The following is a 13,632-nucleotide window of genomic DNA, read 5'->3' on the forward strand; positions in this document are numbered from 1 at the left end:
CACACCCCCAAACTCACCCAAGATGCTAGGATCTGAGTGCAGCATCAGCGCCCGCCTCTTGGCCTTGCTGCCCTCCCCAGGGCCGAGTTTGGTGCTGTGGTTGGTCTGAAAGGCTGTCTGTAGGGAGCCACTGCTCAGCCATGCCTCCTGTGAGGCTCAGAGAGGGAGGCTGGGTCAGCAGGGTGAGGGGCAGCCTCACCCCACCCGCCAGGGGCCCTCGAAGCCTCACCTGCTGCTGCTGCCGCTGCTGGCTGGCTTTCTGTTTGGCCCTCCGCTCCAGGAACTGTTTGGCAAATTCTTTGGCTTCCAGCGTGTCCCCCAAGCAGGAACGGATATAATCGTGGACGTCGTAGGGGGATTCCACCTCCTTGAGGATCGCTACAGCCATGGGCACTGGGGGGGGGGGTGGCGGTCAGAGCCCACCCGAGGCAGGCCCGAAGCGCCCGCCCCGCCCGGCCCCCAGGTCTGCGGCCTGTACCGTCCAGGCTGCCCGTGGTGCTCAGCGTGTGCAGCATCTGCTCACACCACTGGGTGAAGCCGTCCTGGGGCCTGGGGATGCCCTGCAGCAGCTTCAGCAGCTTCTCCTCCTCCTCCGTCTTCTTGCGCACAGGCCGGCCTGACAGGTGGCCGTACGAGTCACTGAGCGGGCCGGGGATGAAGGAGAGGCGAGACGTCAGCCGAGGCCTGCCGCGTCCTTCCACCCCTGCCCGAGCCCAGACGGACCCTGCGGGCCCCGGCACCCACCTGAGAGAGGGGCTGCTCCGGCTGTTCTTCAGGCCCAGGCTGCGGGCCAGGCTCCCGCCGCTCTTGAGGGTGTCCTCCCAGAGCCCCGGGCCACCGCTGCCGCCCCCACTCTTGTCGGGCCCGCCCCACAGCGGCCCGGCCTCAGATACCCACTGGTTCACGGGGGCCGAGCCCAGGCCCCCAAGCTGCTACAGATGGCAAAAATCAGAGTGGCCCAAATATGGACACACACACTAGAACAGCTAAGTGGGGAAGCTCACGGAGGCGGCCGAGTGGGGCGAGGTGAGGGCCGCCCAGAAGAGAACCGCTTCAGAGTCAGGTACAGACCAGCACTCAGGCTGCAAAGTCGGGACTCAGCGATCCCCCCCACCCCGGATCACCCTGGGAGCTGACTGGAAGGGGTTCCCGAGGGCTCAAATAAACGCCGGTCAGCGGGGGAAGGGCCAGCCTGCTCACCGCGCGGTGGTTGGGGGCCTGGGCCCGCGACGGCTCCCGGGGAGGGGGCTGCTTGTGCAGCTGCCGCTCGCCCTCCAACTGCAGCTCGAGCAGCGTCTTCATGGAGAGCCCCTGCTTGGCCAGGCCGGCCCACAGCGGGGGCGGGGAGCTGGGCGCCGGCGGCACCGGGACAGCGGCCGCCGCCTGCTGCTGCTGCAGCAGCTTCAGCAGGAGCTCCTGCTGCCGCACCTGGACCGAGCGACGTGGTGAGGGCTGGCGGCCTGGCCCGGGCCAGGGGGTGAGGGCGGCGCGGCGGGGCACACACCTGCTTGCGCCGGAACAGCTCCTCCTCCTCCTGCCGCCGCTTCTGCTCCTCCTGCTGCTGCTGCCGCCGCTTCTCCTCCCGCCGCTTGCGCTCCTCCTCCTCCCGCTTCGCCCTGAGCTCCACTTCTCTGCGCTCTTGGAACTGGCACAGCCAAAGAGCTCAGATGGCAGACCTCCCCAAAGAGCTCACCCGTGGGGGCCCTTGGCGCCCAAGGACCCCAGCCCCAGAAAGCCTACTCACTTTGTGTTGCAGCTGGAGTTGTTCTAGAATTGGACCCTGAGTCGAAGAGTTAATTGGTATGTCCCAAAGACTGGCCTCACCGCCTGCAGAAAGCAAGGGCAGCTGCAGGAGGCAGCTCAGGCTCGACTGGGCTGGAGCGGCCGGAGGGCGGGAGCACACAGAGCCCCACTCACATGGGGGCAGGGAACAGGCAGGCCACACACCTGACTGTGATGAGGCTGAGGTATGTATGTCCCAGAGGGGGCCCGAATCTGGCACCGACAAGGACCGGTTCATGGTCGGGAGCAGGTTCTGGTCCCCACCTCTGAAGAGCAAAGCAGTGATCCTCAGAACTCTGAGTTCCTCTTGGGACTGCCCCCCTCATCCCCAGAACAGACCAGCCCCCGAACCTGGGCGGTTTGAGAGCCTGGAGCTGCTGCAGGAACGCAGTGAGCTGCTGCTGCTGCGGCGGGCTCAGGTCCCCCAGAGTCGCCTTTTCCCGGAGCGCACACTGCGGGAGCGGCCGGCTACGGACACAGAGACGGGCGTCAGCGGCGGAGGCCACACGGCCCGCACCCGGCCTGACCGCCAAGGCCTTCCAGGCGCCCGTACCTGCCGACCAGCTGCAGAAACTGCTGGTGCTGCAGCTGCTGGTACAAGGCCGCCGCAGCCAGCTCCTGCTGCTTCTTCAGCCGCTCCTGGTCCATGTTGCCCTGATGAGGGCCAGAGCGCTCCTGTGGCTCTGATCACCTCACCCTGCACCCCGGCTGCCATCCACCCGGCCCCGGCCCGGCTCCCGCTTTCCCTCCCCGCGCCTCCCCGCGGCGGCAGTGCTCACCAGCAGTGGGGGTGGTGAGGGTCCCGGGGCAAAGGGCACACGACCCCACATCTTGATCACCTCACCCAGTGGCTGGAAGCCCTCATCACAGCCCCGCTTCACAAGCAGCGCCATGGAGAAGTAGCCCGCCTGGAACCATTCTGCCATCTCTTGTGTCGTGAAGGGGCCTGGACCAAGGGAAGGGGGACCTCGGTCAGAAAGCTGTGCCAGAGAAGCCCTGAATGAGAATGGTGGTGATCCCCTGCCCCCAGCAGCCCCTCCTGCACGGCCCCCACTCCCCACGGGCACCTTGGATCTCCCCCTGGGGGTCCTTGTAGAACCACTTCCGGGCTGCACCGTGGCTGAGAGGGAGGGCAGTGGCAGCTGCTGAGTGGCGCAAGCCTTGGGCCTGCATGGCGGCCGTGAACTGCTCCTCTTCCAGGGAGCTGTCCTGCAGGGAGGCCACCAGCTTCTCCGCCTCCTGGGAGACCAGGGAGAGAGGGAAGGCTCAACAGAACAACAACAGGACAGGGGTGGAGCTAAGATCGGCGCGGGGTCAGGTCGTCAGGCCACAATGCAGAGGAACAAATGGGGAAAGCATGAACTGGGCAGGGACAGATAGAACAGTGGTTCTCTCCCCCAGAGCCTTCTGAAGCCCCCCACACCTGCTGCAGGTGCTTCAGGCCTTCATCATCCTCCAGATCTCCAGGCGGGCCAGAGGGTGAGCCTACCCCAGGACTCAGCGGCATTCCCCTCCCATCATCTAGAAGCAAAGGAAGTGGAATGGGGGGTCCAGAAAACAGAATGAAACACTACCCTATTTACCCTTGTTCCAGAAGAGTGAACCACCCCTTCACCCCCCAAGATGCCTTAGGTACCTCCATCCCACCACAAGGAAGAGGAGCCCCCCCCCATGTCCTCCACTACCTTCAGCTGCCGCTGCCGGCAGGTCCTTATCCGCAGTGTCATCACCTTCCCCATTAGCTCCCCAGAGTGGGCCCAAGGTGGGCAGTGGGGATGGGGAACTGGACTTCTCCTCCTGAGGAGGTAGCGGAGTCAGTTCCTTCCCTCCTGAAAGAAACAGGTATTTACCAGAACTCAAAACCAAAGAGCTAGAAGGCCTTAAAAATGATCTGACACAAATCCCCCATTTGTGGCCAGAACCTAGGCCTCTGGGCCTTGAATCCGCCCCTCTAACTTTGCTCCACTCCGCTAACACCCAGCAAATCAGCACCACAAACCCACCTTGCAACCCTGGACACGTCGTGCACGTGTCCACGTCCCTGCCCAAGGCTGTACACACACCACCACAGACTTAACGTCATGTTCTTCAGACTCTTCAAAGGATTCGCACAGATCACCGTGATTACACCCGAGTTTGAACTGACACACTGCCTTTCAGACACGGCCCGCTGTGTTCCCCCCCACACCTGGCAACACCTGCTCTTCTCCCAAGCCGCCTTCTCCTAAAGGCGGGTGGGCACAGCCTGGTGAGGGCCCCTCTGCCTGCCTGGCCTAAGGCACTCCCCCTCCTCCCCACCCCACCCCACCCCACCCCGTAGGCTCACCTGCCTCAGGCCCCCCCTCCTCTAGCCCTTCAGAAGGCTCTTCCTCCTCTTCCTCCAGGCCCTGGAAGTCGAGCTCCTGCTCCTCAGGAATGGGCTCCTTAGGGCCCTTCTGCACAGGGTTAGGGGACACGTTGGGGAGTGAGAGGTAGAGGATGAACAGGTGGGAGCAAGAAACCCCCACCAGGATAGGTCCCACCACCCTCCAGTGGAGACCTTCCCTGAGTTTCCTCCGCTACCTTGAGAGGCAGGAAAGCCCCAGAGGCATCGAAGGTGCCCATCTCTTCATCCTCGTCATCCAGGCACCACTCCGGGAGCCCATCCTTGTCTTCCTCAAAGCCGTCAGGCCCTCGGCACCTCTGGAGGTGAGAGCTGCCTCCCCCACCCCGCCCCTCCTCTTCGCTACACCCTCCTCGATCCCCTCGCAAATCAAATTCAAACTTGCGACGCCGGTCCCCATGTTCCCGCCAGCCAGCAGAGCGGGGGCCACCATCTGGGCAGGAAAAGTCAGAGAACGAAGGTCAGTATCCCAGTCAAGCCAGCCTTCATTCACCCTTCTGCCCTCCAGGACCTCCCCTCCCACCCACTCCACTCCAGAAAGCTTTCTGTGCCCTCCACCCGGCCGCGGGAGCCCACCCTCACATGGTCACTTCACACGGCACTGCCCATTTCAATCCTCCCCCCACCTCTCAATGATCTTCTGCCACCCTCGGACCCCACAACACTCATCCGGCCCCAACCTCACCAGGGCTGGCTGAGCGCCAGCGGTCGCCATCTCGCCGGGGTCCTGCCCCAAGTCTCCAACTGCCCTCCTCCTCTTCCTCTTGCTCCTCTCGAAGAGAACGCCAGTTCTCGCTATCTGAGCGGGCATGTTCCTTCCTCGGGCCAGCCCCTCCCTCCTCAAACCCGGATCGTGCTTGGGGGTGGGGGAAGACACAGTCAGCGGAACAGCAGCGATGGTCCCTGGAAGACTCTTACTATAGACCTTGCAGTGAAGAAGAGCCCAGCTCCAGGCCCTCCTGTCCCCACCACCTCCCTTAGGAAAACAATCCCCTTACAGCACCGCCCATTTCAATCCTCCCCCCACCTCTCAATGACCTTCAGGACCTGGCCATTGCCACTCTCCATACCTCCATCCCTCCTCGCCGACTTCTCAAACCTTCTCTCGCCTCTGCAGAAGGAAAAGGTGTTGGTCAAAGGAGGACAGATTCCACCCACCCTCCAACTCGAGGCATCTCTGCACACCTTGTCCCTTCTGCCCTGAGAGGAGTGGAAAGAGGGAGGGCACAGGGGCGGGGCTACTAGGGATAAGTCAGGCTTGGGAGGGAACCCAGGAGGGCATGCAGAAAAGGTCACACAGGGTAAACAGAATCAGAAGGAAAAGAAGTGGGCCACAGGCAGTGAGTCAAAAAGGAAAATGTGTGACCAGGGCTTATTTGGTGGGTCTTCTGTTGCCCTCTGATGACAAAGACCCGAGCCGCCCTCCAAGGACCGAGCCACAGGGCTTCTGTCTGCTCTGCGACTATGCTGCCAGCACCTGTCATCCCAACTCTGGCTACGCTGGATCTCCCGGGGGTTTCGGCCAAAGGCCCCGTCGCCTTCTTCAATGCTTCTTTGGTAAAAGCAACTGTCACCACGGCCTCGGCCTGGAGAGAGAACAAGATACACGTGAGAAACCTGCCTGACCATCTCTCTGCAACCTCAAAACCACAGTCCCCGCCCCCCCGCCTTGGCCCGCCCCCAGAACACACAGTCACCCCCTCTACCTCGGCTCCGAGTGCTGCCCCTGCCACGGGAGGTGCCACTTAGGGGGGGGCCAGCCCCTTTCCCCATCAGCCTCAGCACAGCCACACTGTTCACTGACAGGGAGAAGTTTCTCTGAGGAGGGAGCCAGGGATGGGAGTGAGGACCCAGGCACCCGCCCCCCCCTCCCCTGCCCAGAACTACAACCCCCACCATCTATCTTCCCGGCTTCAGCCCCTCTCTCCAAGGTGAAGGCCCAGCGCCCTGCCGTGCGCTGCCCCGGCCCAGCCCCACCTGCTCCTCCTCAGTCAGAGGCTCCAGCGCCAGGGGCTGCAGCGGCTCCTCCTGTAGCACCGCAGCGAACTCCTTGTCCTGCAGCTCATCAGGCACCTGTCAATCGGGGCAGGAGAGCCAGGATCCCACGTGCTCCCGGACCCACTCTACTGGCTGAGACCAAATGGGCAACGGGGCCAAATACCCCACACCCGCCTACCCCCACCTTGTTCTCCTTGACGTAGAGAGCCAGCATCTCTTCTCGCCCATAGCGATAGTCAGCCAGCTTGTATTTGGGCATGGCGGGGGATGGGGGTGGGGAGGCCACGCTGCCACCACTGGAAAGGGCCCTCAACCTAGGAAACGGACACAGAGAAGGAAAGAGACAGGAGTCTGAGCAACTCTATTCTTCCTGGCTTCTCCAAGCCCTCCAAAGCATGTCTGACTCACCATTCCGGCCCAAAATTGAGGGTCTCTGCTGCCATTATGGAGCTGGGCGTGTTCTCGAGGTCAGAGGGGCTGCAGGGGGGAGGGGGGACCTGGCGTTCACTCTCCAAAACACCTGTGGAGGCACAGGGATGCTAGGCCTTGGAGACAGCACACCCAGAGAACAAGGTATAGAGTCCCACCTAATGAACACTGAAAGGACTCACCTAAGCCAGCCACGTGCCACACACCATGTATTAAGCAAACTGTCACGATGAGGGAAGACCTGGGGGAGGGGAGGAAATGGCAGCTAGAGCCCCTGCCAGTTTCAGTAGGGGTTGCCACCCTCCGCCCCAGACTCACTTGGCAGCCTTGCCCCCAGGAAGCAGGTAGGGCTGGGAATGGGCTCTCTTCAGGCAGGGGCCTATGCTGGAATGAACCAAGGTCCCCAAGCTACAGGATGATGATCTGACTGCAGTGGCGCCCGAGGAGGGAGCTTCACATCTGCGAAAGATCCTTACCAAGAGGCAAGGAAACAAAGCTGGGTTTAAACCAATGGGCCAGAGGGGCCTCCCCACTTCTGGCCCTCCTCTGTCCTGCATAACGGGGAGATCTAAAGCTGCTGGAAGCTTCCAATTATCCAGTGCAGAAGGCCACAGCACCTGCTCCTCATCTATGTCCCCCACATTAGGTCTCCAGACTAGTTAATTCCATCAGTAGAGCTGAACAAGGCGCTGGTCTCAGAGCCCTCACAGAGTGCCACGGCATTCTGGAAAGGGCTGCTTGAGGTATGTGGGAATGCTCAACAGAAAGATAAAACACTAGCAAGCAAACAAAATCCTATCAGAGCCAAACATATTCTCAAGACAGAAAACATCAGTTCTGAAAAAAAAATTACAAATGAAGTCTGGAAACAAACTTATTTCCCTTCTGAAAAAACTCAGGGCTGCCTGGTCGGTGGCCAGAATTCAGGGATTCAATTTGGTGGGGAAAGCCAGAAGACGGGGAGTGATGGTGGGGAAGCCCTATTCCAGGGCCAAAGACAGGGCACACGGAAGGGTGCGGGCAGGTAAATCGGGCCAGTGCCCCCTCGGGCTGGTTTATGCAACAGGAATCAACACCCAGATCCTTTCCACGGATCAGGAAGAGCCCATCGTAACTGCTAAGAACCAAGAAGGGAACATCATGATGCTACAAACTAGGAAGGAACTCCCCTCACCATAAAGTAGAAATGAAGTTGATTGAAGCAGTGGCAGTAGCAGTGACCTGTCCCTCTAAGGAACAGCAGAGGAGGCTCTCAGGAGGCGGCTCATCCCTGGTGGTTCCGAGCGAGGACAGGTGGGCAAGGTCTTAGGGAGCTGCACGGGGGCTTCCCTCACTGGCTGGTGGGAAGGCTGGACCCGAGTGCCTCCACGGTTTTCATCAAGTCCAAGACTCCACAATTCTGGCAAGAAAGGAGGAAAGGTTTCTACCAGAGGGACCAAGGGAGAGTAGCTCTCACTTTCAGTTGCACACGGGAAGATGAAGCAAAATGCTCTGACAGAGGTGGGACCCAGTACCAGAATCCCAGCGTCCTCGCAAGAAATGCAGCTTTGGAAAGCATCTGGAGCGAGGGGGACCTCTCCCAGGTCGGGCATTTCTCCTACAACAGCCCCAACTGGACCTTGCTGGTGACGGAGCACACCATGGCACACACGGCCGTGAGGAGACACATGTACATCTGTTGAAAAGCTCTTCCTTTCACTGGATTTAAGCAGGCCTCCCAGACAACAGAGTAAGGTTCGTTCTTCCCATGCTACAACCCCTACTTAAAGTGACCAGCGAATCAACCTTGAAGACATTATGCGAAATGGAACAACCCAGTCACAAAAGAATATTGTAGGATTCCTCTTATGTGAGATTCCTAAAGAATCTAATTTAAAAACACAAAGAGCAGAAAGACAGGCTGGGGGGGCGAGGAGAGTGGGGAGCTGTTCAATAGGTAGTGAGTGCCAGCCCAAATGGGGCAAATGAAGAAGTTCCAGAGACGGATGGTGGTAACGGTCGCACAACACAAACATACTTCAACTCACAGAACTGGACCCTCGAAAACTCGGTTAAATGGTATATTTAACCACCATTAAAAAAAAGGTTTAAGGGAAAAAAAGACATTTAGTAATAGCTACTGCATACCTAAGTCTTCCTCACTCCAAGGAAAACACCCCACATTCCTTCAGACAAACCTCAGGAAAAACTGTTCTGAGCTTCCTGCAGTTCATTCCAGAAGAGCTGCATCTTCAGGGGGAAGATAGGGGACAGAAGAGCTCTCTGGGTTTGGAAGGCTGCTTCGGGGACAGGGGACAACTCACCCTCCCTCCCTTCCAGGGAGTGGCAAAGGCGGCTCTCCGTGACGCTTCCGCTTCTGGCCTTTGCCTTTCTGTCCTGGATGTGAGGAGCAAACTGAGGAGGAGTGGCTCCCGGTGTGAGAAGCAGGGCAACTGCAGAAGCAAGGAAAAGGCAGTCAGGGCAGAGGAAGCAGAGGAGCAGCTGGAGAAAAAAAGCCGCGTCTCCAGGCAAGCCCAGCCACAGGAGGACCTGTCCCAGCAGCCAGTGGCCGCCGGCCGTTCCTCAGACTGCAGGAAGGGCTGCAAAGCAGCACCCGAGCCGCCCCATGGTGCCCACCCCTCCAACCCACTTGAGTCTTCTCCGCGTTTCCTCCAAGCCAATGGTTCTCAATTGGGGGGAGGGGGGGCTGTGCTCCCCAGGGAACATGTGGCAGTATCCGCAGATGGCTTTGGTGGGCATGACTGGAAGGCGCTACTGGTGTCTGACGGGTGGAGGGCAGGGATGCTGCTACACACCGTACGATACACAGGACAGCCCCCCCACACAAGGAATTAGCTGGCCCAATGTAGCAACACTGTCATGGCTGAGGACACTTCCTCTGTATCAGGAGCACAAGTAAAGTCTACTCGGTGTTTATGGGGAAGAACGAAGACAAGAGAAACCGATTTATTCCAGTTCAGTCTTCCCTGTGAAGAGAAGGCAAGGAAATCGGTTCCTAATTATACTATCCCATGAGAAAAATCTGAAATCCTGCCAAGAGGGAAATCCTCAAGAAGAGATTTAAAACATTCTGCTACGTTTCCCTATCACAAACTCTCAAAGCCAACTGTTTGGGTCTCTTTCCAGTGAAGCAAAGAGCCAGGACAGGGAGCAAACAGAACAGGGAACAGCACTCTCCTGGCCACTTAATCTAAGGATGTCCTCACAGGCTCAGTCCAGCTTACCTGACACCCCGTGGTCCTACCTTCAGCATCTGTCTGCCTCATCTCCCAACGTGCTCCCTCTGTCCCTGCCTGCCCTGTCATCTTTCTCAGGCCTCAGTGTACCCTCCCTTCCCTGACATTGGAATTATTGCTATTAAAAGGCTGCCCCCTGCTGGAGTTGAGGGGAGAGAACATATACTGGTCCAGGGTGCTCACAACAGGCTTGCAGAACAGGAGGGAAGCCTGTTCTCTGGGGTTCAGAACTCTCAGAAGAAAAAGATCCAAAGAATAGGCAGTCCTAGTACATACTAAGTTAACATTATTTCCTCATTCCATCACCCCTAAAATTAGCCCCATTCCAGAACAATGTGCCTTGGCACAGAAAGGTACCACTATTAACAGAAGTGGAGTCCCAAATTCCCCAACATCTGAGCAACCAGCAACCGCCCAGTCCCAAGCCTGTTGGGAGGTGACTCCGCCCTTTCTCAGGATGGAAAGATTCTCCCTGCATGTAGGATAACTCTGAGGCTCAGGAAGGGGTGCAAGCCCGTGTTCCCCCTGCCTGGTCAGCACAGCTCTCTACTCTCTGAGCCATCATGACAAATAACGCCCCTTGGCACATTTACTGGTTAAGTTTTCAAAGCGCTTTCACACTTTACCTCATTTGATCCCTTCTGCCCACTTGCCCAGTCTTGGGACCCAGCCAGGGAAAACAAGGAAGGGAGGATGCAGCTGCCCCCACAGGGGACCCCATGTTCCTGGACACTCTATTCGAGACTAGAGAAGAGATGCACAAGCAGCAGGAACCACCCTAAGTACTTTGTGAGTTTTAAGCCATTTAAAATTTCTCCTTAGAATTTTTTAAATTCTCACATAGTAACCTCTTCTCCCTTTCTCTGAAGTGGCGTTGCTTTTTCTATCCCTAACTCCGAAAACAGACAAGGGCGAACTGGGGTCCCTAGATTCATCAAATCACAGCAAAACTAATTTGTCCACTGGCTAAAAAAGCCAGGCCAGAGGTCCAGGAACACAACTCACTTGACTGTAATCACCATATGGGACCCTTACGGCCCTTGGTCCGCAGGCCATGGCAGCAACGCCAAGTCCACATCTATTTCAACCCTTCCCAATAACACAGCAGACCCACAACTAGGAAATAAAACTGGAGCTGGATGAGGGATCGGTGGCCTGGGACTGCGCAGAAAAAGTACAGAGGAAGGATCCTGAGGGCAAACTCCCACATCATGAGTTGCAAAGGGGACCAGCCTGTTGGTATCCATGAGGTTTCCGATGCAGAGGGCAGGGGTGGGGGGCAAGGTGTAACTGGCATGTCAGCTCGGAGAGACAGTGGAGAGGGTGGTATGCAGGCTGAGTTTTGGATAAGCAGCAGTAAGAAGCAAGACGGGAGTGAGACTGGGGTGGGTGGAGGAAAGAACAGGCCGACAATTGACTTAGCATCTCCCAGGGCTGGAGCCCTATGAAAGACCAGACCGGGAAGCTTACTGGGAATTGTGATAATGACTGGGTAAGAAATGCGAGATGAGGGTCTCTTTCAAGTTAACTTGGGGGGGGAAAGGGCAAAGTGTGAGGGGCCGTGGCCAGGGAGCTGCTGCATCAGAGGCGCTGGGCTGGGAGAGCCTGGCCTGGAGACGGGAAAGATTAAGGTGTTAGAAACGGCCGGGCAACAGAGAGGAAGGAGACCCCAATGACCAAGCACTAATGTCATCCGTTGAAAGGAAATTTAGGTGAAGACCCAACGGAGGTGCTTCGGTTAAGAAGAAAGGCTTCCACATTTGCCAAAGTCATGGAACGCCTGGACTTTAAGACCCGCAGGGCCCAGCTAATTCCGATAAGAGCCCGGAGGCACATTGGGGAAGTCACCGGGGAGCGCCGGGCTTTAGGGTCGGGGGCCTCCAGGGGGGCCCGGCGGAGGACGCGGGTGGACGGGAGGGGGCCGGGCAGGGTTGCCGAGGGGCCGGAGGACGACCGTTAGGAGCGCGGGGGTGGGAAGGAGGCGGGCCGCCCGGGAGGACAGCGTGCCCTTCAGGGAGGGGGCGCCAGGTGCGCGGGGTCGAGGGGCGAGAGCGGCCGCCCACCCGGAGAGGGCCAGCCTCCCTCGGGGCCGCGCCGGGGAGGGGCCGGCGGGAGGGCGGACGCACCGGGCGGCGGCGGCGGCGGCGGCCTGGACAGAGACGCGGGGAGGGTCCGTGCCGGCGGCCCGCGCTCTCGCTCTGACTCTCGCAGGCTCGGCGCGGCCGCCTCAGCGTCGGGGGCGGGCCTGCCCCGGGCCCGGCGGCGGGCCGGGGTCGGCGGGGCCGCCGAGCGCTTACCGCGGCGGGCGGACGGCGCAAGGCTCCTGTCCCGGGGCGTTGGCGGCGCGCGCGGCGGGCCAGGGGGCGGCGGCGGCGACGGCGGCGGCAGCGGCGGCGGGGGAGGGGGCGCTGGCGCTCCCGCGGCGGCCGCTCCTGTTTGTGTTTGTAGCAAGATGGCTGCCCGCCTCACACCACGTGACGCGGACGCGGAGCCGCGGGGCCGCCCCCTCCGCCGCCGCCGCTGCTGCCGCCGCCGCCACCGCCCCCTCCGCCGCTCCGGCCTCCAGCGACCCGCACGCCCTCGCGCCCGCCCGCCTGCCCAGTGGGGAGCCCGGACTCCCGCCGCCCCCGACCCCCCCTGCACGTGACCCGGGGCCTGGCTCGTCACGTGATGCAAGGCCTGCAGTGGAGGGGGGTCGAGGGGGTCCCCCACGGGGCGCTCCCCGGCTGCCCCCCGGCTGTTCCCCGGCACGTGACGCGCGACCGTCGCGAAGGAGGCCGCCGCAGGTGGCATCGCAGGGCTTGCCTCCAGTCGGCTTCCTCCAGGAAGCCCGCCTGGATTGAAGGCAATAACATATAATCCAGAGGTGCGTTCATCAGACGTCCTGGGATTTATGAAATAAGTGAGGAACTAATGGTTTGGAAACTGAGGCAGCACTGGCTGGTGAGACCCCTTCCGTCTGGCTCCGCCACTGAATAGCTTCTAGACCCCGGGCGGGGGGAAAGCAGTTGGTGCTTTCGGGCCTCAGTTTCACTTTTACAGTAGGTGTTAATGTTGTTCTCCGCCCTACCGCCGACCCCCACTCTTCTCCCTTCCCAGAGTGCTAAAAGAATTAAAATAGGTGACTATGAAAGGCTGTGAAAAGAGAGAAATTATTATGCAGATGTGAGAAGTAGATTGACAACTCCTTTGTTTAAAAAAGGGGCTTTCAAGAAAGGCTTACCCGAATCCCAGAACTTTTTAGGATGAAAAGTTTTTTTTTTTTCTCCTGTGTATTTTCACCTTTTTCTTTTTTGGGGGGGGGGGGATAGTTATTCCAGAATGTATACTTCACTTTCCAGCTTCCTAGAACAGCTGTTAGCAAACAACGTAATCCTTTTAAGGACAGGGAAAGGTAAAGTCAAGACTTGGAACGTGTCCCTTGTGTTGTGCCATAATGGAGCGCAGACTTCAGGAGCTACCAGAAGGCCCATTGTTCCTCCACCGAGGGTTCTCCAGGCTTCTATGCACTTGCAGCTTTACTGTCTGTTTTTTTCAGTTCCCTTCGTTTCCTTGCAGTCAGGATTTCTGTCTTAATGCTACCAGTCTCGCTGCTTGCTTGGAGGCTGGAAAATGGCAGCTTAAAGCAAGGGCTCCTGTGCGGGTTTCATTCATTACTGCCCGTGGCCTTGGAAATAATCTCTTCCATCTCTGGAATGTACGGTAAAGCATTTAACACAGTGCTTGGCCCAGGGCAAGTACTCCACAAATGTTAGCTGACAGGGGCTTCTGGTTGCAACAGGATGGACGATATTCAGATTGTTA

The 13,632-nt window shown here is 59.1% G+C and overlaps 1 protein-coding gene across 1 annotated transcript in view; it reads right to left on the reverse strand.

Moving 5' to 3' along the window:
• LOC103670118 (GRB10-interacting GYF protein 1) overlaps nucleotides 1-9,185 on the reverse strand; it is a 12,239-nt gene extending 3,054 nt beyond the window's left edge. The window contains exons 1-27 of the mRNA XM_040634870.1: nucleotides 8,896-9,185; nucleotides 7,767-7,991; nucleotides 6,911-7,063; nucleotides 6,775-6,833; nucleotides 6,572-6,683; nucleotides 6,348-6,477; nucleotides 6,143-6,238; nucleotides 5,872-5,983; nucleotides 5,643-5,751; nucleotides 5,236-5,276; nucleotides 4,851-5,021; nucleotides 4,345-4,598; nucleotides 4,109-4,217; nucleotides 3,468-3,611; nucleotides 3,206-3,303; nucleotides 2,850-3,021; nucleotides 2,562-2,728; nucleotides 2,336-2,436; nucleotides 2,134-2,250; nucleotides 1,948-2,048; nucleotides 1,745-1,827; nucleotides 1,505-1,645; nucleotides 1,201-1,428; nucleotides 745-932; nucleotides 479-639; nucleotides 230-393; nucleotides 4-147 (exon numbers count right to left, since the gene is read on the reverse strand). Coding sequence (XP_040490804.1) covers nucleotides 4-147; nucleotides 230-393; nucleotides 479-639; nucleotides 745-932; nucleotides 1,201-1,428; nucleotides 1,505-1,645; nucleotides 1,745-1,827; nucleotides 1,948-2,048; nucleotides 2,134-2,250; nucleotides 2,336-2,436; nucleotides 2,562-2,728; nucleotides 2,850-3,021; nucleotides 3,206-3,303; nucleotides 3,468-3,611; nucleotides 4,109-4,217; nucleotides 4,345-4,598; nucleotides 4,851-5,021; nucleotides 5,236-5,276; nucleotides 5,643-5,751; nucleotides 5,872-5,983; nucleotides 6,143-6,238; nucleotides 6,348-6,477; nucleotides 6,572-6,606 — 3,066 coding nt within the window. The 5' untranslated portion in view covers nucleotides 6,607-6,683; nucleotides 6,775-6,833; nucleotides 6,911-7,063; nucleotides 7,767-7,991; nucleotides 8,896-9,185. The remainder of the gene's footprint in view (nucleotides 1-3; nucleotides 148-229; nucleotides 394-478; nucleotides 640-744; nucleotides 933-1,200; nucleotides 1,429-1,504; nucleotides 1,646-1,744; nucleotides 1,828-1,947; nucleotides 2,049-2,133; nucleotides 2,251-2,335; nucleotides 2,437-2,561; nucleotides 2,729-2,849; nucleotides 3,022-3,205; nucleotides 3,304-3,467; nucleotides 3,612-4,108; nucleotides 4,218-4,344; nucleotides 4,599-4,850; nucleotides 5,022-5,235; nucleotides 5,277-5,642; nucleotides 5,752-5,871; nucleotides 5,984-6,142; nucleotides 6,239-6,347; nucleotides 6,478-6,571; nucleotides 6,684-6,774; nucleotides 6,834-6,910; nucleotides 7,064-7,766; nucleotides 7,992-8,895) is intronic.
• Nucleotides 9,186-13,632: the final 4,447 nt, after the last annotated feature.

The sequence above is a fragment of the Ursus maritimus genome, unplaced genomic scaffold (assembly GCF_017311325.1).
Source record: "Ursus maritimus isolate PB19 unplaced genomic scaffold, ASM1731132v1 scaffold_2, whole genome shotgun sequence".
Taxonomy (NCBI): Eukaryota; Metazoa; Chordata; class Mammalia; order Carnivora; family Ursidae; genus Ursus; species Ursus maritimus.